The 23,224-nt window shown below is 44.6% G+C and overlaps 1 protein-coding gene across 1 annotated transcript; it reads right to left on the bottom strand.

Annotated features, from left to right (window-relative positions):
- Window positions 1–20,934: 20,934 nt before the first annotated feature.
- On the bottom strand, window positions 20,935–22,850 carry LOC135507342 (SRA stem-loop-interacting RNA-binding protein, mitochondrial-like). The gene is made up of 4 exons (XM_064926900.1): window positions 22,784–22,850; window positions 22,302–22,360; window positions 21,259–21,366; window positions 20,935–21,006 (listed from the first exon to the last, which is right to left on the bottom strand). Exons 1-4 carry the CDS (start codon window positions 22,848–22,850, stop codon window positions 20,935–20,937), a joined length of 306 nt encoding a protein of 101 aa, XP_064782972.1.
- Window positions 22,851–23,224: the final 374 nt, after the last annotated feature.

Here is a 23,224-nt window from a genome sequence, read left to right as displayed (position 1 = left end):
CATCAATATCAAGCCCTTCTGTCAGTTGACTTCATCACATCATTTTGCAAGTCTCCATACATGCTTCTGTGAACACATACACACAAAGTCACTGTTGTATCAACAATGACAGTTAGGATAGGTAACATCTGACACACAAACAGGTACTATGTTGGAGTTTGACAGGTCAAACAAAACCTACCTAATTCTGTTCTCCCCATCGACGACCGTTGGTGAGCTGGCAAGAGGTGAGGCTGGAGGTGAAGTCTTTGCCAGAAACCCATTGATGGGGACAGCAGCGTTGATCAGCTCCTGGACCCTCATCAAAGATGCAGGTCTCTCTCTCTCTCTCTCTCTCTCTCTCTCTCACACACACACACACGCACAAGCACACACACACGCACACACACGCACACACACACACACACACACACACACACACACACACACACACACACACACACACACACACACACACACACACACACACACACACACACACACACACACACACACACACACACACACACACACACTCAGAGAGCACTGATTATATTATCAATGGTGGATATGGTTAGCCTTAGAACCAACCTGATTGCTGTGTTCACCTTTCAATTTCACTTCAGATATCATAAAATGTTAAGTAAAATAGAATGGTGAACAGGCTAGGCTATTCCACCTAGTTCCATCAGGCTAGGCTATTCCCTCGGCATTATATGCATCTAAGAAGTAGAAAATGAGCATCAAATAATGTAAGTTTACATAAATGATGTTTCACAATTGGGTTATCAAATGTAGTTAAGTGGGTTACCTTCTGTATTTGTACAAATGATGAGCCTGTGAAAGCTGTTGCCGCTGACAGGTGAAGGTTGATGGCCGGAAACTTGCTAACATGTGGCTGACTGTTCCATTCATAGGAATGTTCACAGCGAGAGCATGTCTGCATGATTCTGATGAGGGCTCTCTTGCTGGTCTTCCCTATGCTGCATGTTCTGCTGCAAACTGGACATCTCTTGAGCAACTGCAGCAGGCAATGTTATGAGGTGGTGTTGACTGGGAGGTCCTGTGACAGGGTGATATAATAGACAGCCAAGTGGTAAATTGCATTTTGTTCGAAAGAAAGGACAAAGCTTTTTGCTAATGCACTTCTTAACCAAAATAATCTGCTTTGCCTGGGGAATAAGCCCACTATTCTATCAAGCCAGGTATGGACTTGGGAGAGGTGAAGGTTGAGAGCCATGCGTCCTCCAAAACAGGACCCTGCCAAGCCGCACTGCTTCTTGACACACTGCTCACTTAACCAGCAGCACCAATGTGTCAAACACTGTACAGCTGGCGACCGAAGTCAGCGTGCATGCACCTGGCCGTAACAAGGAGTCGCAAGAGCGCGATGGGACAAGGACATCCCAGCTGACCAAACCCTCCACTAACCCAGGCAATGCTGGGCCAATTGTGCGCTGCCTAATGGGTCTCCCGGTCGTGGTCAGGCTGCGACACAGCCCGGGATTGAACCCGGACCTGTAGTTACGCCTCTAGTGATGTGATGCAGTGCCTTAAACAGCTGTGCCACTCGGGAGGCCCCTTACCTGTCTTTGTCGATGAAGCTGTCTGTGTCATAAGGTAAGTAACTTGCGTCACTATACCTCGTTTGTGACTAAGTTGGCTGAGTCTTTGACCATTTTTAGGACCTGGATGGCAGAAAGCTTGGCCCCAGTGATGTACTGGGCGTACACACTACCCTCTGTAGCACCTTGCGGTCGAAAGCCAAGCAGTTGTCATACCAGGTGGTGACGCAACCAGTCGGGATGCGCTCGATAGTGCAGCTGTAGGACTTCTTAAGGATTTGAGGACCCATGCCAAATCTTTTCAGTCTCCTGAGGGGGAATATGTGTTATCCTTCCCTCTTCACGACTGCCTTGGTGTGTTTGGACCATGATAGTTCATTGGTGATGTGGACACCAAGGAACTTGAAGCTCTCAACCTGCTCCACTACAGCCCCGTTGATGAGAATGGGGCATGATTGGCCCGCCTTTTCCTGTAGTCCACGATCATCTCCTTTGTCTTGATCATGTTGAGAGAGAGGTTGTTATCCTGGCACCACACTGCCAGATCTCATTGTTGCCGGTGATCAGGCCTACCACTGTTGTGTCATCGGCAAACTTAATGATGGTGTTGGAGTCGTGTTTGGCCATGCAGTCATGGGTGAACAGGGAGTACAGGAGGGGACTGAGCACGCCACCCTCGAGGGTTCCACGTGTTGAGGATCAGCGTGGCAGATGTGTTGTTACCCACCCTTACCACCTGGGGGCGGCCCATCAGGATGTCTAGGGTCCAGTTGCAGAGGGAGGTGTTGAGTCCCAGGGTCCTTAGTTTAGTGATGAGCTTTGAGGGCACTATGGTGTTGAACCCTGAGCTGTAGTCAATGAATAGCACTCTCATGTAGGTGTTCCTTTTGTCCAGGTGGGAAAGGGCAGTGTGGAGTGCAATAGAGATTCCAACATCTGTCAAATGTTGTGTCGAATCAGTAGTGGTTAGGAAACTGCATCCGAGTGTCGGAGCTCCGCTATCAATCATCCCATCACTAATTTTAGTGTTTGTCCAGTGAGTTTCCTCAATGAGAAATCCCCCCCAAGAATTTTGTTTTTAAAGATAATAAAACAAAAGATTATAAAACAAAAACACTGAAGTTAATCCTACTGGGACCGTCATTTTTTCCCCCAATCTTTTTGTTCTGAACAGAACCACCATTTTTTTCATTCCGTTCCACTTTTACGACCAGTAAAACAAAGTTCTGACCGGTTCGAACCCCCCAAAAAAACAAGTTTGTATCGGTCCGTTCTGTTCCTTTTTTACCCTGTGAATTAATTTTTGTTTTTACATTTAACTCGTTAAATGACTTCACCTACCAGTGCGGATAGAGCAAGATAAGCTATTTGTTTACATGCGGACAGACAAGTGTAGCCTACAGTATGGCGCAAGATGCGAATGACATTTTGCGGGTGGAGAGAGAGAGAGAGAGAGAGAGGGTGGGTTAAGGAGGAGTTTTGAAGCACTGGGCATCTTGTTGTGACATGCATTATCTGAAATAGGTCCATATAATTATATGAGGTCCTTCTATGGAGGAACTATTAATGTTCTTTGAGCTATCTAGCTAACAAGCTTGTGTGTACAGAGCGGCACCAGAATTAAAAAGATGTCTTACCTTTTTGTAGTTACTAAATCCAACGTGAAACGTGAAAACTAGGCCTATCCTTAACTTAGCATTGAACAAGTTAATCCATTCTTCTCTAGCTAATAACAAATAATGCTTGTAATAATGCTTGTACAGTAGCCTATGATTTGTTGGAGGAAGGGGCATTTAGCCGAAACACACACACACTGGCAAAGATTTCCACCTTGCAGGTAGACACTGCAGACTAAGTTAAGCTAAAGACAAGTGACAGTGAGGGCTTTGCATAGTGGGTTTTTTGGGGGGGAGGGGGGGGTACAAAAAAATGTCTGGAACGTAAAAGAACGATATTAACCGGTTCCCATGATTTAAAAAATACTGGTTCTGTTATGGAACAGTACCGATCACTTTTGTTCCCGGTTCCGTTTCTGTTCCTTGAAAAGTTTTGTAATTTTGCGGTATTTGGTTCTGTTCCCTGAACCCTTTCCAACCCCTGTGCCACAGTAATGTCCACTAAAACATTACAGAAAGTACTACAGTATTCACTAGTGTTTTTGTGCCAAAACACTGAGCAAAAACACAACAGTGAATACGGCAGTAAAGTTCCCAATTTTAAAAAATGTATATAGTAAGACTACAGTATACTATTGTCGTTTTTCATGTAGTACATGTCCCAGTGTCCCAATTTCATGAAAGTACATGTCCCAATGTCATTATTACAGCTGGAAGTTTAACTTTGTGTTTTAAATGTTTTTTACTGTGTTTTCCCTGTATGGAATTTTCAAGCTAGAATCCTTAGTCGCTACATAGATTTTTGGACTTATAAATTAATGATATATTCCCATTGATTCTTGAAGAATATAACTATGAATGCGTCACCAGCTTAGATCAACTCTCGCACCCCATCAGAACCCAAAATATACGCTTGTTTTACTCCAATGTTTATACACAATGTAAACGCAAACCAAAACTGTATAGATTCGAAACGTGGACAACTATAATTTAGATATTATGGATGGTCAGTCCTGGCATCCATAGCTCTGTCTACGAATTTGAGAGTGGTTACATTTCTCCAGGCCCATCCCTCAGTGTTGTACCAAAACAGAGGCAGGGCGGCACTTTGTTATTGTTTAAACTGCAGAGTCTAGCTTTAAGCACTATTGCTATAACTACGTAAATGTTTTATGAATACAGGAGTCGGTTTCCCGGACACAGATATAGTCCTGAACTAAAAAGCATGCTCAATGGTGATTTTCCATTGAAAGTGCTTTTAGTCTAGGACTAAACTTAATCTGTGTCCTGGAAAGCGAATATATGTCTTTGAAACTAGATCTAGTTGAATCAGTTTCATAAACAATGTTTTTCTGTTCGATTAATTAAAGGAAGATGCAATAATCAGTGTGACATCCGGAACTCAGTGCAGGTGAGCAGAGAGCCTATGGACAAGGCTGTCAGATCCTCTTAGGAGAGAGAGAATACAAAAGTTAATGGATACACTGACACCCATCTCCTGTTGATTATGTACCCCCCCCCCCCATCCCACCCACCACACACACACACACACACACACACACACATCACTCTCGCTCTCGCTCTCTCCCTCTCTCTGTCACTCACACCACCATCCTTCCCCTATCCAGGTGCAGAGGACAGAGAAACGAGGGATGGAGTGTGACTAGATGTGAGAGGACAGGACGGAAGAGAGGGTGTGTGAGCGTATCGCCTCTGTAGTGACCCTAATAACAGGTTTTCAACAACACCATACTCTACCAGGACAGGCTAATGAAGGATTAACTGCCCGCTCATCTCCTCCAAATGACAGACAATACAAATATCACCTGCCTTGTCAAGTGTGGATCCTTGACTAATGTGTTTTTTTATTTTATTTTAGACAAATATTGCATTTTTTCTATAAAATCAAGGGCTGATGACATTTATTGTTGAGTGGAAAACTAGGACAGCCTTACATAAAAATGCACATATTGTGCCATTCCACTACCGGTTATATTTGTTATTTGACAATGGGAACGTGTACATGGGAGTCAGAAGTCCATGGTAGACTCTAACCAACTCCACTGTCAATTTCTCCATATTGATAAAGGAAATACATTTGATTGTTTCCAGGGTAACAGTTGTTAATTAAAATACTTTGTGAATTTCACCAGGTTCATATATTAATATAGCATGTTGATTTGTTATTTTGCATCCCTGCATCCTGGTAATAGCAGAGTGTGTACTTATGTTTTGCCCTGCGTGCTCATGCTCAAATCATGTTGATGCACTATGAGAGGTAGGAACGCTTTTTCTGTCATCTTCAGAAAAGTTATATTCCTTTTGTTATGTACTTGAGTGAAGACCCAAAAGCGGTTTTAACAGAAAACAGAGTTCTTTAATGAAAAAACAGGAATGGCATAAATCCTCTTCCGACGTTGTCAATGCACCTGCCAGGCCGACTCCGACAGGATAGGACAAGGTGGAAGCAAACGAGACGATAGCTTGCTTCTGGCATGAAAAACACAAACAAGAATCTGACACTGAAAGTAGCAGGAACAGAGAGAGAAATAGAGACCTAATCAGAGGAGAAAGAGAGAACAGGTGGGAAAGGATGAATGAGCTAGTTAGGGGAGATGTAGAACAGCTGAAGAAGGAGACAGGGAAGGTAACCTAATAAGACCAGCAGAGAGAGACAGAGTGAAGAGAAAGGACAGGAACAGACATAATAAGACATGACAGTACCCCCCCCCACTCACCGAGCGCCTCCTGGCGCACTCGAGGAGGAAACCTGGCGGCAACGGAGGAAATCATCGATCAGCGAACGGTCCAGCACGTCCCGAGAGGGAACCCAACTCCTCTCCTCAGGACCGTACCCCTCCCAATCCACTAGGTACTGATGACCACGGCCCCGAGGGCGCATGTCCAAAATCTTACGAACCCTGTAGATAGGTGCGCCCTCGACAAGGATGGGGGGGAGGGATGAGCGGGGGCGCGAAGAACGGGCTTAACACAGGAGACATGGAAGACCGGGTGAACGCGACGAAGATAGCGCGGGAGAAGAAGTCGCACTGCGACAGGATTAATGACCTGAGAAATACGGAACGGACCAATGAACCGCGGGGCCAACTTGCGAGAAGCTGTCTTAAGGGGAAGGTTCTGAGTGGAGAGCCATACTCTCTGACCGCAACAATATCTAGGACTCTTGGTCCTACGCTTATTAGCGGCCCTCACAGTCTGCGCCCTATTACGGCAAAGTGCCGACCTGACCCCCTTCCAGGTGCGCTCGCAACGCTGGACAAAAGCCTGAGCGGAGGGGACGCAGGACTCGGCGAGCTGAGATGAGAACAGCGGAGGCTGGTACCCGAGGCTACTCTGAAAAGGAGATAGACCGGTAGCAGACGAAGGAAGCGAGTTGTGGGCGTACTCTGCCCAGGGAGCTGTTCTGACCAAGACGCAGGGTTACGAAAAGAAAGACTGCGTAAAATGCGACCAACAGTCTGATTGGCCTGTTCGGCTTGACCGTTAGACTGGGGATGAAAGCCGGACGAGAGACTGACGGAAGCCCCAATCAAACGGCAAAACTCCCTCCAAAATTGAGACGTGAACTGCGGGCCTCTGTCTGAAACGACGTCTGACGGAAGGCCATGAATTCGGAAAACATTCTCGATAATGATCTGAGCCGTCTCCTTAGCAGAAGGGAGCTTAGCGAGAGGAATGAAATGAGCCGCCTTAGAGAATCTATCGACAACCGTAAGAATAACTGTCTTCCCCGCTGATGAAGGCAGTCCGGTGATAAAATCTAAAGCGATGTGAGACCACGGTCGAGAGGGAATGGGAAGCGGTCTGAGACGGCCGGCAGGAGGAGAGTGCCCAGATTTAGTCTGCGCGCAGACCGAACAAGCAGCGACAAATCGACGCGCGTCACGTTCCCGAGTGGGCCACCAGAAACGCTGGCGAATGGAAGCGAGCGTACCCCGAACGCCGGGGTGGCCGGCTAACTTGGCAGAGTGGGCCCACTGAAGAACGGCCGGACGAGTAGGAACGGGAACGAACAGAAGGTTCCTAGGACAAGCTCGCGGCGACGGAGTGTGAGCGAGTGCTTGCTTTACCTGCCTCTCAATTCCCCAGACAGTCAACCCGACAACACGCCCCTCAGGGAGAATCCCTCGGGGTCGGTGGAGACCTCAGAAGAACTGAAGAGACGAGATAAAGCATCAGGTTTGGTGTTTTTGAGCCCGGACGATAAGAAATAACAAACTCGAAACGAGCGAAAAACAGAGCCCAACGAGCCTGACGCGCATTAAGTCGTTTGGCTGAACGAATGTACTCAAGGTTCCTATGGTCAGTCCAAACGACAAAAGGAACGGTCGCCCCCTCCAACCACTGTCGCCATTCGCCTAGGGCTAAGCGGATGGCGAGCAGTTCGCGATTACCAACATCATAGTTACGTTCTGACGGCGATAAGCGATGAGAGAAAAACGCGCAAGGATGGACCTTGCCGTCAGAGAGAGAGCGCTGAGAAAGAATGGCTCCCACGCCCACCTCTGACGCGTCAACCTCAACAACAAACTGTCTAGAGATGTCAGGTGTAACAAGAATAGGTGCGGATGTAAAACGATTCTTAAGAAGATCAAAAGCTCCCTGGGCGGAAACGGACCACTTAAAGCACGTCTTAACAGAAGTAAGGGCTGTGAGGGGAGCTGCCACCTGACCGAAATTACGGATGAAACGACGATAGAAATTCGCGAAGCCCAGAAAGCGCTGCAGCTCGACGCGTGACTTAGGAACGGGCCAATCAATGACAGCCTGGACCTTAGCGGGATCCATCTTAATGCCCTCAGCGGAAATAACGGAACCGAGAAAAGGGACAGAGGCGGCATGAAAAGTGCACTTCTCAGCCTTCACATAAAGACAGTTCTCCAAAAGGCGCTGGAGGACGCGTCGCACGTGCTGAACATGAATCGGGAGAGACGGTGAAAAAATCAGGATATCGTCCATGTAAACGAAAACAAAAATGTTCAGCATGTCTCTCAGGACGTCGTTAACTAGTGCCTGAAAGACAGCTGGAGCGTTAACGAGGCCGAAAGGAAGAACCCGGTATTCAAAGTGCCCTAACGGAGTGTTAAACGCCGTCTTCCACTCGTCCCCCTCCCTGATGCGCACGAGATGGTAGGCGTTACGAAGGTCCAATTTGGTGAAAAACCTGGCTCCCTGCAGGATCTCGAAGGCTGAAGACATAAGAGGAAGCGGATAACGATTCTTAACTGTTATGTCATTCAGCCCTCGATAATCCACGCATGGGCGCAGGGACCCGTCCTTCTTCTGAACAAAAAAAAACCCCGCTCCGGCGGGAGAGGAGGAGGAGACTATGGTACCGGCGTCGAGCGAAACAGACAAATAATCCTCGAGAGCCTTACGTTCGGGAGCCGACAGAGAGTATAATCTACCCCGGGGGAGTAGTTCTCGGAAGGAGATCAATACTACAGTCATACGACCGGTGTGGAGGAGAGAAGTGGCCTTGGAACGACTGAACACCGTGCGCAGATCGTGATACTCCTCCGGCACCCCTGTCAAATCGCCAGGCTCCTCCTGTGAAGAAGAGACAGAGGAAACAGGAGGGATAGCAGACATTAAACAGGTCACATGACAAGAAACATTCCAGGATAGGATAGTATTACTAGACCAATTAATAGAAGGGTTATGGCGCACTAGCCAGGGATGACCCAAAACAACAGGTGTAAAAGGTGAACGAAAAATTAAAAAAGAAATGGTTTCGCTATGATTACCAGAGACAGTGAGGGTTAAAGGCAGCGTCTCACGCTGAATCTTGGGGAGAGAACTACCATCTAAAGCGAACAAGGCCGTGGGCTCCCCTAACTGTCTGAGAGGAATGTCATGTTCCCGAGCCCAGGTCTCGTCCATAAAACAGCCCTCCGCCCCAGAGTCTATCAAGGCACTGCAGGAAGCAGATGAACCGGGCCAGCGGAGATGGACCGGAAAGGTAGTGCATGATCTTGAAGGAGAGACCTGAGTAGTTGCGCTCACCAGTAGCCCTCCTCTTACTGATGAGCTCTGGCTTTTACTGGGCATGAGGTGACAAAATGACCAGCGGAGCCGCAGTAGAGACAGAGGCGATTGGTGATTCTCCGTTCCTTCTCCTTGGCCGAGATGCGGATACCCCCCAGCTGCATAGGCTCAGCATCCGAGCCGGCGGAGGAGGGTGGCAGTGATGCGGCAGGTGGCAGTGATGTGGAGAGGGGAGCAACGGAGAACGCGAACTCCTTTCCACGAGCTCGGCGACGAAGATCAAACCGTCGCTCTATGCGAATAGCGAGAGCTATTAAGGAGTCCAGACTGGAAGGAACCTCCCGGGAGAGGATCTCATCCTTAACCTCGACGAGGAGACCCTCCAGAAAACGAGCGAGCAAAGCCGGCTCGTTCCAGTCACTAGAGGCAGCGAGAGTGCGAAACTCAATAGAATAATCCGTTATGGATCGATTCCCCTGACATAGGGAAGACAGGGCCCTGGAAGCCTCCTCCCCAAAAACAGAACGGTCAAAAACCCGTATCATCTCCTCCTTAAAGTCCTGATACTGGTTAATACACTCAGCCCTCGCCTCCCAGATTGCCGTGCCCCACTCACGCGCCCGTCCGGTAAGGAGAGAAATGACGTAGGCGATGCGGGCTGCGCTCCTGGAGTAAGTGTTGGGCTGGAGAGAGAACACCACATCACACTGAGTGAGGAATGAGCGGCACTCAGTGGGCTCCCCAGAGTAACACGGCGGGTTGTTGATCCTGGGCTCCGGAGACTCGGAAACCCTGGAAGTGGGCGGTGGATCGAGGTGGAGTTGGTGAACCTGTCTTGTGAGGTCGGAGACTTGGACGGCCAGGGTCTCAACAGCATGTCGAGCAGCAGACAATTCCTCCTCGTGTCTGCCTAGCATCGCTCCCTGGATCTCGACGGCGGAGTGAAAAGGGTCCGGAGCCGCTGGGTCCATTCTTGGTCAGATTCTTCTGTTATGTACTTGAGTGAAGACCCAAAAGCGGTTTTAACAGAAAACAGAGTTCTTTAATGAAAAACAGGAATGGCATAAATCCTCTTCCGACGTTGTCAATGCACCTGCCAGGCCGACTCCGACAGGATAGGACAAGGTGGAAGCAAACGAGACGATAGCTTGCTTCTGGCATGAAAAACACAAACAAGAATCTGACACTGAAAGTAGCAGGAACAGAGAGAGAAATAGAGACCTAATCAGAGGAGAAAGAGAGAACAGGTGGGAAAGGATGAATGAGCTAGTTAGGGGAGATGTAGAACAGCTGAAGAAGGAGACAGAGAAGGTAACCTAATAAGACCAGCAGAGAGAGACAGAGTGAAGAGAAAGGACAGGAACAGACATAATAAGACATGACACCTTTAAGCACAAAATCATGACACACAGTGTTTTGTTGATGAATAATGTTGTACAGTGGCAAGAAAAGGTATGTGAACCCTTTGGAAATACCTGGATTTCTGCAAAAATTGGTCATCAAATTTGATCTAATCTTCCTATAAGTCACAACAATAGACAAACACAGTCTACTTAATCTAATAACACACAAACAATGATGCGTTTTTATGTATTTATTGAACACACTGTGTAAACATTCACAGTGCCGGGTGGGAAGAGTATGTGAACCCTTTGATTTAATAACTGGTTGACACGCCTTTGGCAGCATTAACCTCAACCAAACGTTTTCTGTAGTTGCAGTTCAGACCTTCACAACGGTCAGGAGGGATTTTGGACCATTCCTTTTTACAAAACCAAATCAAATCAAACCAAAGTTTATTTGTCACATGCGCCGAATACAACAGGTGTAGTAGACCTTACAGTGAAATGCTTACTTACAGGCTCTACCCAACATTGCAAAAAAGGTATTAGGTGAACAATAGGTTCGTAAAGAAATAAAAAACAACAGTAAAAAAGACAGTGAAAAATAACAGTAGCGAGGCTATATACAGTAGCGAGGCTATATACAGTAGCGAGGCAATAACAGTAGCGAGGCTACATAGAGGCACCGGTTAGTCGGGCTGATTGAGGTAGTATGTACATGTAGATATGGTTAAAGTGACTATGCATATACGATAAACAGAGTAGCAGTAGCGTAAAAGAGGGGTTGGTGGGAGGTGGGTGGCGGGTGGCGGGTGGTGGGACACAGTGCAGATAGCCCGGTTTGCCAATGTAGTATGTACATGAATCTTTAGTTAAAGTGACTGTGCATATATGATAAACAGAGAGTAGCAGCAGTGTAAAAGAGGGGTTGGGGGGGCACACAATGCAAATAGACTGGGTAGCCATTTAATTGCCTGTTCAGGAGTCTTATGGCTTGGGGGTAAAAACTATTGAGAAGACTTTTTGTCCTAGACTGGCACTCCGGTACTGCTTGCCATGTGGTAGTAGAGAGAGCAGTCTATGACTGGGGTGGCTGGGGTCTTTGACAATTTTTAGGGCCTTCCTCTGACACCGCCTGGTGTAGAGGTCCTGGAATGCAGGCAGCTTAACCCCAGTGATGTACTGGGCCGTACGCACTACCCTCTATAGTGACTTGCGGTCAGAGGCCGAGCAATTGCCGTACCAGGCAGTGATGCAACCAGTCAGGATGCTCTCGATGTTGTAACTGTAGAACCTTTTGAGGTTCTGAGGACCCATGCCAAATATTTTTAGTTTCCTGAGGGGAAATAGGCTTTGCCGTACCCTCTTCATGACTGTCTTGGTGTGTTTGGACCATTCTAGATGGTTGGTGATGTGGACACCAAGGAACTTGAAGCTCTCAACCTGCTCCACTACAGCCCCGTCTATGAGAATGGGAGCATGCTCGGTCCTCCTTTTCCTGTAGTCCACAATCATCTCCTTAGTCTTGGTTACGTTGAGGGATAGGTTGTTATTCTGGCACTACCCAGCCAGGTCTCTGACCTCCTCCCTATAGGCTGTCTCGTCGTTGTCGGTGATCAGGCCTACCACTGTTGTGACGTCTGCAAACTTAATGATGATTTTGGAGTCGTGCCTGGCCCCTGAGGGGCTCCAGTGTTGAGGATCAGCGTGACAGATGTGTTGCTACCTACCCTCACCACCTTGGGGCAGCCTGTCAGGAAGTCCAGGATCCAGTGTCAGAGGGAGGTGTTTAGTCCCAGGATCCTTAGCTTGGTGATGAGCTTTGTGGACACTATGGTGTTGTATGCTGAGCTGTAGTCAATGATTAGCATTCTCACGTAGGTGTTCCTTTTGTCCAGGTGGGAAAGGGCAGTGTGGAGTGCAATAGAGATTGCATCATCTGTGGATCTGTTTGGGCGGTATCCAAATTGGAGTGGGACTAGGGTTTCTGGGATAATGGTGTCATGTCTTGTTATGTCTGTTCCTGTCCTTTCTCTTCACTCTGTCTCTCTCTGCTGGTCTTTTTAGGTTACCTTCTCTGTCTCTCATTCTTCAGCTGTTCTACATCTCCCCTAACTAGCTCATTCACTCTTTCCCACCTGTTCTCTCTTCCCCCTCTGATTAGGTCTCTATTTCTCTCTCTGTTCCTGCTACTTTCAGTGTCTGATTCTTGTTTGTGTTTTTGATGCCAGAAGCAAGCTGTCGTCTCGTTTGCTTCCACCTTGTCCTATCCTGTCGGAGTCTGCCTGGCAGGTGCATCCTGCATTATACTAACTTTCTTTTTGTTCCATTGACTACGTTGGAAGAGGATTTATGCCATTCCTGTTTTTCATTAAAGAACTCTGTTTTCTGTTAAAACCGCTTTTGGGTCTTCACTCAAGTACATAACAAATGGTGTTGATGTGAGTCATTACCAGCCTTTCAAAGCACTTCATGGCTACGGACGTGAGTGCTTCGGGTCTGTAGTCATTTAGGCAGGTTGCCTTAGTGTTATTGGGCACAGGGACTGTGGTGGTCTGCTTGAAACATGTTGGTATTTGTCACGTTTGTCATAACAAGTAAACCAAGGCACAGCGTGAGATGAATACATTCTTTATTTACACGAAGAACACTAAACTAACTAACAAAATGAACGTGAAGCTATAAACACGAGTGCTGACATGCAACTACCCAGACAATAACCCACAAAACCAAAATGGAAAAATGGCAACCTAAATAGGACCCCCAATCAGAGACAACGATAAACAGCTGCCTCTGATTGGGAACCAATTCAGGCCACCATAGACCTACATTTACCAAGACAAACCAAAACCCCATAGATGTACAAAAAACCCTAGACAAGACAAAAACACACATACCACTCTCGTCACACCCTGACCTAACCAAAATAATAAAGAAAACAAAGATAACTAAGGTCTGTGCGTAACAGTCAGTTGGTCAGCACATGCCTGGTAATTCATCTGGCCCTGTAGCCTTGTGAATGTTGACCTGTTTAAAGGTCTTATTCACATCAGCTACGGAGAGCATGATCACACAGTCGTCCGGAACAGCTGATGCTCTCATGTATGCCTCAGTGTTGCTTGCCTCGAAGCGAAGCAAGTGATTTAGCTCATCTGGTAGGCTCGTGTCACTGGGCGGCTCGCGGCTGTGCTTCCCTTTGTAGTCTGTAATAGTTTGCAAGCCCTGCCACATAAGATGAGCATCAGAGCCGGTGTAGTAGGATTCAATCTTAGCCTTGTATTGTACTCTTTGCCTGTTTGATGGTTCGTCGGAGGGCATAGCAGGATTTCTTATAAGCTTCCGGGTTAGAGTCCCGCTCCTTGAAAGCGGCAGCTCTACCCTTTAGCTCAGTGCAAATGTTGCCTGTAATCCATGGCTTCTGTTTGGGGTATGTACGTACAGTCACTTGATGCACTTATTGATAAAGCCAGTGACTGATGTGGTGTACTCCTCAATGCCATCGGAAGAATGATTCCATTTTTTTTCTGTGATACAAAACAGTCCTGTAGTTTACTGACTGACCACTTTTTTATAGACTGAGGCACTGCTGCTTCCTGCTTTAATTTTCTTGCCTATAAGCAAGAATAAGGAGGATAGAGTTGTTGCCGGATTTACCAAATGGAGGGCGAGGGAGACCTTTGTACGCATCTCTGTGTGTGGAGTACAGGTGATCTAGAATGTTTTCCCTCTGGTTGCACATTTAACATTTTGATAGAAATTTGATATAACTGATTGAAGTTACCCTGCATTAAAGTCTCCAGCCACTAGGAGCGCCGCCTCTGGGTGAGCGGTTTCCTGTTTTCCTATTTCCTTATACAGCTGACTGAGTGCAGTCTTAGTGCTAGCATCTGTCTGTGATGGTAAATAAACATCCGCAAAAAGTATAGCTGAAATCTCTCTCGGCAAGTAGTGTGGTCTGAATTTTATCACAAGATACTCTACTTCAGGCGAGCAAAATCTAGAGACTTCCTTAGATTTTGTGCACCATGTGTTGTTTGCAAATATGCACAGACCCCCCCCCCTGTTCTATCTTGTTCTATATTGCTGGTAATATACCCCGCTAGCTGAATATCCATGTCATCATTCAGCTACGATTCCTTGAAACATAAGATATTACAGTTTTTGATGTCCCAATGGTAGGATATTCTGATTGTACCTCGTCTAATTTATTGTCCAATGATTGCACGTTGGCGAGTAACATTGACGTTAACGGCAGCTTTCCCACTCGCCTTCTGCGAATCTTTAAGTGGCATCTCATCATAATGCATATTTTAAAAATATTTTAGCTTTTAGATTATTCAAATTAGCCAAGGGTTGCCTTGATGACAACTTTGCACACTCTTGACATTCTCTCAACCAGCTTAATAAGGAATTATTTTCCAACATTCTTGAAGGGGTTCCCACATAAGCTGTGCACTTGTTGTCTGCTTTTCCTTCAGTCTGCGGACCAACTAATCCCAAACCATTTAAATTTGGCTGAGGTCGGGTGATTGTGGAGGCCAGGTCATCTGATCCAGCACTCCATCATTCTCCTTCTTGGTAAAAAACACAAGTGGTCCTAAAACGGAACCTTGCGCAACACCAAAACTTATAATTGATTTGTCAGAGGACAAACCATCCACAGAGACAAATTGGTATCTTTCCGACAGATAAGATCTAAACCAGGTAAGAATTTGTCCTTGTAGACCAATTAGGGTTTCCAATCTCTCCAAAGGAATGTGGTGATTGATGGTATCAAAAGCAGCACTAAGGTCTAAGAGCACGAGGACAGATGCAGAGCATTGGTCTGACGCCAATAAACGCTAATTTACCTCCTTCATGTGTGCATTCTCAGTGCTATGATGGAATCTAAAACCAGTGTTTCTTATACATGAATTGTCTTCAGGAAGGCAGTGAGTTGCAGCGCAACAGCTTTTCTAACATTTTTGAGAGGATTTAAAAAAAAACATTTTCTGGGTCAAGGTTTGGCTTTTTCAAGTTTAGTACACATCCAGTGGATAGGGAGCAGTTTGCTATGTTCAACATAGGAGGGCCAAGCACAGAAAGCAGCTCTTTCATTAGTTTAGTTGGGATAGGGTCCATTATGCAGCTTGAAGGTTTAGAGGCCATGACTATTTTCATGAACGTGTCAAGAGATATAGGATAAAAAAAACTTGACTCTCTCCATTGATCTTAGGTCCTGTGCAGACTCAGGACAACTGAGCTTTGGAGAAATATGCCGATTCAAAGAGGAGTCTGTGATTTGCTTCCTAATAATCATCATATTTTCGTCAAAGAAGTTAACGATTTTCATCACTGCTGAAGTGAAAGCCATCCTCTTGGGGAATGCTGCTTTTTAGTTAGCTTTGCGACCGTATAAAAAATAAATGTTGGATTGTTCTTATTTTCCTCAATTAGGTTGAAAAAAAATAGGATGATCGAGCAGCAGTGAGGGCTATTTGTAATTGCACGGTACTGTCTTTCCAAGCTAGTTGGAAGACTTCCAGTTTGGGGGAGCTCCATTTTCATTCCAATTTTCTGGAAGCTTGCATCAGGGCTCGGGTATTTTCTGTATACCATGGAGCTAGTTACTTGTGACAAATATTTTTGGTTTTTAGGGGTGCGACTGCATCTAGGGTATTACGCAGGGTTACATTTAGTTGCTCAGTTAGGTGGTAAACTGATTCTTGTTCTCCGACGTCCTTGGGTAGGTGAAGGGAGTCTGGAAGGGCATCTAGGAATCATTGGGTTGTCCAAGAATGTATAGCATAGCTTTTGATGATCCTTGGTTGGGGTCTAAGCAGATTGTTTGTTGCGATTGCAAATGTAATAAAATGGTAGTCTGAAAATCCAGGATTTTGAGGAAAAACATTTAGATCAACAATATTTATTCCACGGGACAAAACTAGGTCCAGGTTATGACTGTGGCAGTGAGTAGGTCCGGAGACATGTTGGACAAAAACAACCGAGTCGATGACGGCCCCGAAAGCCTTTTGCAGTGGGTCTGTGAACCTTTCCATGTGAATATTAAAGTCACCAAAAATGTGAATATTATCTGCCATGACGACAAGGTCCGATAGGAATTCAGGGAAATCAGAGGAACGCTGAATACAACCCAGGAGGCCTGGAAAACAGTAGCTATAAACAGTAGGCTACATAGTGTCACGAACCGGCTCAAAGCCCATAACAAAAGGGAGACAACGTGGAGATAAGGAGTAACAAAATATATATTTATTAAATAAGTAACTAAGTATAATATACAGTGCCTTGCGAAAGTATTCGGCCCCCTTGAACTTCGCGACCTTTTGCATTGGGCGTGCAAAATTATTCAGCCCCCTTAAGTTTGCTGTGATTACAGCTGTAAGTTGCTTGGGGTATGTCTCTATCAGTTTTGCACATCGAGAGACTGAAATTTTTCTTTCCACAGATTCTCGATTGGATTCAGGTCTGGACTTTGACTTGGCCATTCTAACACCTGGATATGTTTATTTTTGAACCATTCCATTGTAGATTTTGCTTTATGTTTTGGATCATTGTCTTGTTGGAAGACAAATCTCCGTCCCAGTCTCAGGTCTTTTGCAGACTCCATCAGGTTTTCTTCCAGAATGGTCCTGTATTTGGCTCCATCCATCTTCCCATCAATTTTAACCCTCTTCCCTGTCCCTGCTGAAGAAAGCAGGCCCAAACCATGATGCTGCCACCACCATGTTTGACAGTGGGTATGGTGTCTTCAGGGTGATGTGCTGTGTTGCTTTTACGCCAAACATAACGTTTTGCATTGTTGCCAAAAAGTTCAATTTTGGTTTAATCTGACCAGAGCACCTTCTTCCACATGTTTGGTGTGTCTCCCAGGTGGCTTGTGGCAAACTTTAAACAACACTTTTTATGGATATCTTTAAGAAATGACTTTCTTCTTGCCACTCTTCCATAAAGGCCAGATTTGAGCTGAAAGTTTAGAGGGACGGCCAGGTCTTGGTAGATTTGCAGTGGTCTGATACTCCTTCCATTTCAATATTATCGCTTGAACAGTGCTCCTTGGGATGTTTAAAGCTAAAAGGTCGCAAAGTTCAAGGGGGCCGAATACTTTCGCAAGGCACTGTATGTAATATAAATGTGTAAGGGGGTGCACAGTGTGCACTCAATGAAAATTAGCCAAGGCCAAGGTTGAGCCAGGTTGAAAAAATAACTAATTGTATTATTTACTTTTAAACGTTGAATATGTGTCCCACGGGCCCGAACACCACACAAGGGTTAATATCCATTTTGTCCTCTTTCTCTTTCTCTCTCTGTCTATACCCCTTCTCTTACACAGAGACCAAGTGAGGAGATAACGTAGAATGGCGAGGAGTGGAAAATGATCAAAAGTGAGGCAGCTCGTCTGATCGAAGAGAACAGAAATATGGAGAAAGAGAATGTCAGCCAGAAAGAGATGGAAGAGAAAATGAGGTGCGAAGTGACAGTAAGAGCAGAGAAAGTAGAGGCCACAAAACAGGTTGAGGAGAGGGAAATAGAGATGGAGGAGGAGAAGCTGTGCAGATCAGGATAAAGAGAAAGACACTAAGGATGGAGGTTCACAGCAGATAGGAACCCTCTGTGGTATTTAACTAATAGCTAATAGCAAACACTTCTCATTTACAGCACTAGACCATATCTCAAATGAAACTGATACAGACAGCGATATTGAAAGTGAGGCATCGAGTCTGACAAAAGTAACAGAAAGACTGCCAGAGTGTCAGCCAGAAAGAGATGGAAGAGGAAAAGAGTGGCAGAAAGAGTAGAGAAAAAGGTGGCCACAAAACAGGCTGAGGGAAATAGAGATGGAGAAGAAGATTGAGAATAAGCGAATGATGAGAGGGGAATAAGACGTCTGAGAATGAACAGTAATAGAGACAAAGCCAGAAGAGCAGACTGCAACAGAGGTTGAGACGGAACTGAGTGATTGGGACATGACAGATGCAAGTGAAGAGGATACATGGAAAAACAGAAAGAGCTTGAAGAGAAGAAGAAAAGGGTAAGAGCTGGCAAAGAAGAGTCTGAGGACTTCTAGTGGAGAAGGTGGAAAGTTTTAAGTTCCTCGGCGTACACATCACGGACAAATTGAAATGGTCCACCCACAGACAGCGTGGTGAAGGCGCAAAAAGCGCCTCTTCAACCTCAAAAGGCTGAAAAAATTTGGCTTGTCACCGAAAAACACTCAAACTTTTACAGATGCACAATCGAGAGCATCCTGTCGGGCTGCATCACCGCCTGGTACGGCAACTGCTCCGCCCACAATCGGCTCTCCAGAGGGTAGTGAGGTCTGCACAATGCATCACCGGGAGCAAACTTCCTTCCCTCCAGGACACCTACATCACCCGATGTCACAGGAAGGCCAAAAAAGATCATCAGACTGTTAAACAGCCATCATTAACATTGAGTGGCTGCTGCCAACATACTGACTCAAATCTCTAGCCACTTTAATAATAGAAATGTGGATGTAATAAATGTATCACTTGTCACTTTAAACAATGCCACTTTATTTAATGTTTACATACCCTACATTACTCATCTCATATGTATATACTGTACTCTATACCATCTACTGCATCGTGCCTATGCCGCACGGCCATCACTCATCCATTTATTTATATGTACATATTCATTCCTTTTCACTTGTGTGTATAAGGTAGTTGTTGTGAAATTGTTCGATTACTTGTTAGCTATTACTGCACGGTCGGAACTTGAGGCACAAACATTTCGCTACACTCTCATTAACATCTGCTAACCATGTGAATGTGACCAATGCATTCAGATTTGATGAACAGAGTGAGAGAGACCAAAAAGGAAGAGCAGACTGCTATAGACAGAACTGAATCAACTTCAAACTAATTTTATTTGTCACATGTTATGTAAAAAACAGGTGTAAACTAAGAGTGAAAAGCTTGAAGAATCAAAAAGAGCTGGAGTGGAAGGCGGAGAAAAATGTGGGGGGGGGGGATAAGCTGGAGCTGGGGGGAAAAGGAGATGAGGAAAGAGGAGAAAGAACTCCTGGAGCAAGTGAGGCTGGAATCCAGAAGAAAGGAGCACAGGAAGAAAGCAGAGGCAACCAGAATGGAAGAGGAGCATAACCAGTGGGCTGGTTTCTTTAGTGATTTGAGGGAGGAAGCGGCACAGAAGCATCTGAGGAAGTTGGAGGGCAGGAGGTAGGAGTATGCCACCAAGAGGGGCTTACAGATGTTTCGTAAAAATCTAGTTGTCAAGAGGACAACACACAAGGCCCCAGGAAGAGTCAGCGCAAGAAGCGAGTTCAGATGAGGTCACTGGCTCTGAATGGGAGAAGGAAAAGAGGAAGGAGAAGCAGAGGAAGGAAGACAATAGGTAGAGTAAAGGACAAGAAGATGGCGAAGAAGCAGGAGAAGATTATACAACTGGGGCAGAAGAGAGGAGAGGTGTAAAGGCACGCCTTGTTCCCACAAAAAAAAAGGTAGATTTAAGTCATTCAAAGTTTTCGACTAGGATCCATTCTCAGACAGTTGACTGGGGTGTGTCAAAATAAAAACATATTACGTACTACCATTACTTTAATATCAAGCATTAATGTATAAAAATGTATTTTTATTCCAAACAGAATGTCTGTAAACTACAAAATTACTCAACCAGTTAAACCCACAACACAGAAACAGCAGTGTTTATCAGACCATGAGAAATCCAGAAAAATCAGTCTTCTTACAGAAACGTCTGTAGCATCTGAACTATTATGACCACGCTATGGAAAGATGAGACTCTTACAAACACGATGGTGTTCTCCGTTTTACTCTACAACCCCCACAAGCATCACAGGACTCGTCTGATATCGTCGGTACAGCCAATCTGCCAACTTCTGTCCGTAGCGTCAGAACAGTTAGGGCTACACACGAATATGACCCCTCTTTGGAAAGGTGTCTCACGAACATGGTTGTTTTGCTCTAGGATGCCCACAAGCCTAGTCTGAAGGTAGCCCGGACCAGTTTAAAAATGGTATGGGAAAAAAAGTGCCTAAAATAAGAGGTCAATGTTTGTTTTGTATAGTTTGCTGATCTATAATTCAAATTCAATGTTTTATCAAATCATTTTTGGATATTTCTTATATACCCTAAGGTCTCCTAAAATTCAAAATCAAATAGCTAAATGATCCTTGGTATGACCATCTTGAAACAATTCCATATGTTAGCTTAGTAAGGATTAATATGCAGTTACTAACAGGATATAAAAATAAACAATTCCTTCATCCATGCAAAACAAACATTGTGTCTCTTTATTTTGATAAATTTCAATAAATATATGATGACATACTACTATGAAGAAGGGGGGAAAAAAGAATACTGTTGGGTGGCCTAGTTCTGTTTCCATAGGTATTGAATTCACCCCTCATATATACAAACACCCTCAGCTTGTCTCCACCACCTCTTTGTTTGTTTTCTGTCCCAGAAACACTTTTCTGTTTCTTTGAACTTGAAGCTGAAAAGACACAATGGGAGAGAATAATACATGTCATTTTCAGTTTGGTTAATGACATGGTAAAGTGTATTTGATTTAAGACCATTCACATTGGCTTTCAAACTAGAATGGAGAAATACAATCTATGCTAAGATTAGACATGCTAAGATTAGACAAAAAGTCTAAACACATTTTAGTCAACAACAAAAGTTCAGGGTTTAGCACCCAATGACGGGTAATGGTGTTGACATGATCTAGTCTGATGAACTATACCGTGGATCCCTCCAGTACATGTGGGTCTTTCTGGAGAGCATTATTCAGGCCTTCCTCGGACGTGTAGCTGATCCAGCAGAAGTCTCTGTGGAAGCCTGTCTCTTTGTCCTGTTTTTTTTTACCTTTATTTAACTAGGCAAGTCAGTTAAGAACAAATTCTTATTTTCAATGACGGCCTAGGAACAATGGGTTAACTGCCTGTTCAGGGGCAGAACGACAGATGTGTTGTGACAAGGTAGGGTTGGTAAACAGAAGATGACCTGTGGAAATCTGTTATTTCAGTCCAAATGTGAGATTTTTGGTTCCAACCGCCGTGTCTTTGTGAAATGCAGAGTAGGTGAAGCATGGAGGTGGTGTGATGGTGCTTTGCTGGTGAAACTATCTGTGATTTATTTAGAATTTAAGGCACACTTAACCAGCATTGCTACCACAGTATTCTGTAGCGATATCCCATCCCATTTGGTTTGAGCTTATCATTTGTTTTTCAACAGGACAATGTCCCAACACACCTCCAGGCTATCTGACCAAGAAGGAGAATGAGTGCTGCATCAGATGACATGGCCTCCACAATCCCCCGACCTCAACCCAACTGAGATGGTTTGAGATGAGTTGGACCGCAGAGGGAAGAAAAAGCAGCCAATAATTGCTCAGCATATGTGGGAACTCCTTCAAGACTGTTGGAAAAGCATTTGAGGTGAAGCTGGTTGAGAGAATGCCAAGAGTGTGCAAAGTTGTCATCAAGGCAAAGGGCGTCTACTTTGAAGAATCTCAAATATATTTAGATTTTTTAAACAATTTTTGGTTACTACATGATTGTGTGTTATTTCATAGATTTGATGTCTTCCCTATTATTGGTGTAGAAATTAGTACAAATAAAGAAAAACCCTTGAATGAGTAAGAGTCCAAACTTTTGACTGGTACTGTACATTGCAAGTCAAGATGGAGGCTGTGATATAGTCCAAATGAGATAAACATTGTGATATCAATGGGCTCACAGGTTTCTCAATCATTAAACATTAATCTGTTGAGGCCAGTGTACTTACAAAGGGAACAAGGCATTTCTTGACTTGACCAAACTGCCCAAAGTAGTCCTTCATCTCCTCTGAAAGAAAATAATGACATGTTATATTACACATTCTACCACTATAGCTAAGCAACTAACTTAGTTATCTTTACTAAGTCTACAGTGTAACCTTACACAGACAATGCTGATAGTTAACGTGTCTGATTAATCAGACTGTAATAGCTACACAAATATTTTTTTTGAGTCTACTTAAATCAGACAAGTACCTATAGTAGCCATCTCATTGACATGCAAAACCTATATCATTAGGATACAATAAGCCTGATAATTTAGCAATCAATAAAATCAATACCAAATGAACACTGTTGCAAAAATAGAGGCAGCGAAAAGCTGGTTGAGGTGAATGTAGCACACGTGGCTAGCGCCCACAAAAGTTCCCTGCCTAACAAAACATTGGCAACAGTAACTCTAATTCCGATTATTTAAAAAAAACATGCTTACTGCTTGCAAGGGTCCATGGTATTTTAGACACAAACACCTCATATACCTTCTTCGACGACCCTGCCATAATATGTCCTTGGAACTCGAGCTACATCTGACCCGAGTCACGTGACACGCGCCGTGTCATTTAAACAAATATATATTCAGATAGGGACTTAAAATCACCTAAAGTTCAGATCTATTTTACAAATAATAAAATTAAAATAATAATAAAATAAAAACGTTATAAATATTTAACAAAATGTTATGTTTTGTAATGTTTGGCTTATTTGTAAAAAAAATATTTAAAAAATATTTTAAAAAGAAATAGTTGAAAGGTTATTTTTCAGATGCATTTAGAACTTCAAATTCTAGAACTTCAAATTCTTCCAGCGAAGAAATCCTCCACCTGACTTTAGCGGTGTCATTGTCTTTTCGAAAATGGTCAAACATGAGTGTTTC

This window comes from Oncorhynchus masou, chromosome 21 (genome assembly GCF_036934945.1).
Source record: "Oncorhynchus masou masou isolate Uvic2021 chromosome 21, UVic_Omas_1.1, whole genome shotgun sequence".
NCBI classification, from domain to species: domain Eukaryota; kingdom Metazoa; phylum Chordata; class Actinopteri; order Salmoniformes; family Salmonidae; genus Oncorhynchus; species Oncorhynchus masou.
This window is presented reverse-complemented; position numbering and strand designations above follow the sequence as displayed.

Coding starts and splice junctions, on each gene's coding strand:
- LOC135507342 (XM_064926900.1), bottom strand. CDS start 22,850: ATGGCAGGGTCGTCGAAGAAGGTATATGAGGTGTTTGTGTCTAAAATA. Junction 22,361..22,783: donor ACCATGGACCCTTGCAAGCA/GTAAGCATGTTT, acceptor ATTTTCTTTCAG/AGGAGATGAAGGACTACTTT. Junction 21,007..21,258: donor ATGTACTGGAGGGATCCACG/GTATAGTTCATC, acceptor GTGTCTTTTCAG/CTTCAAGTTCAAAGAAACAG.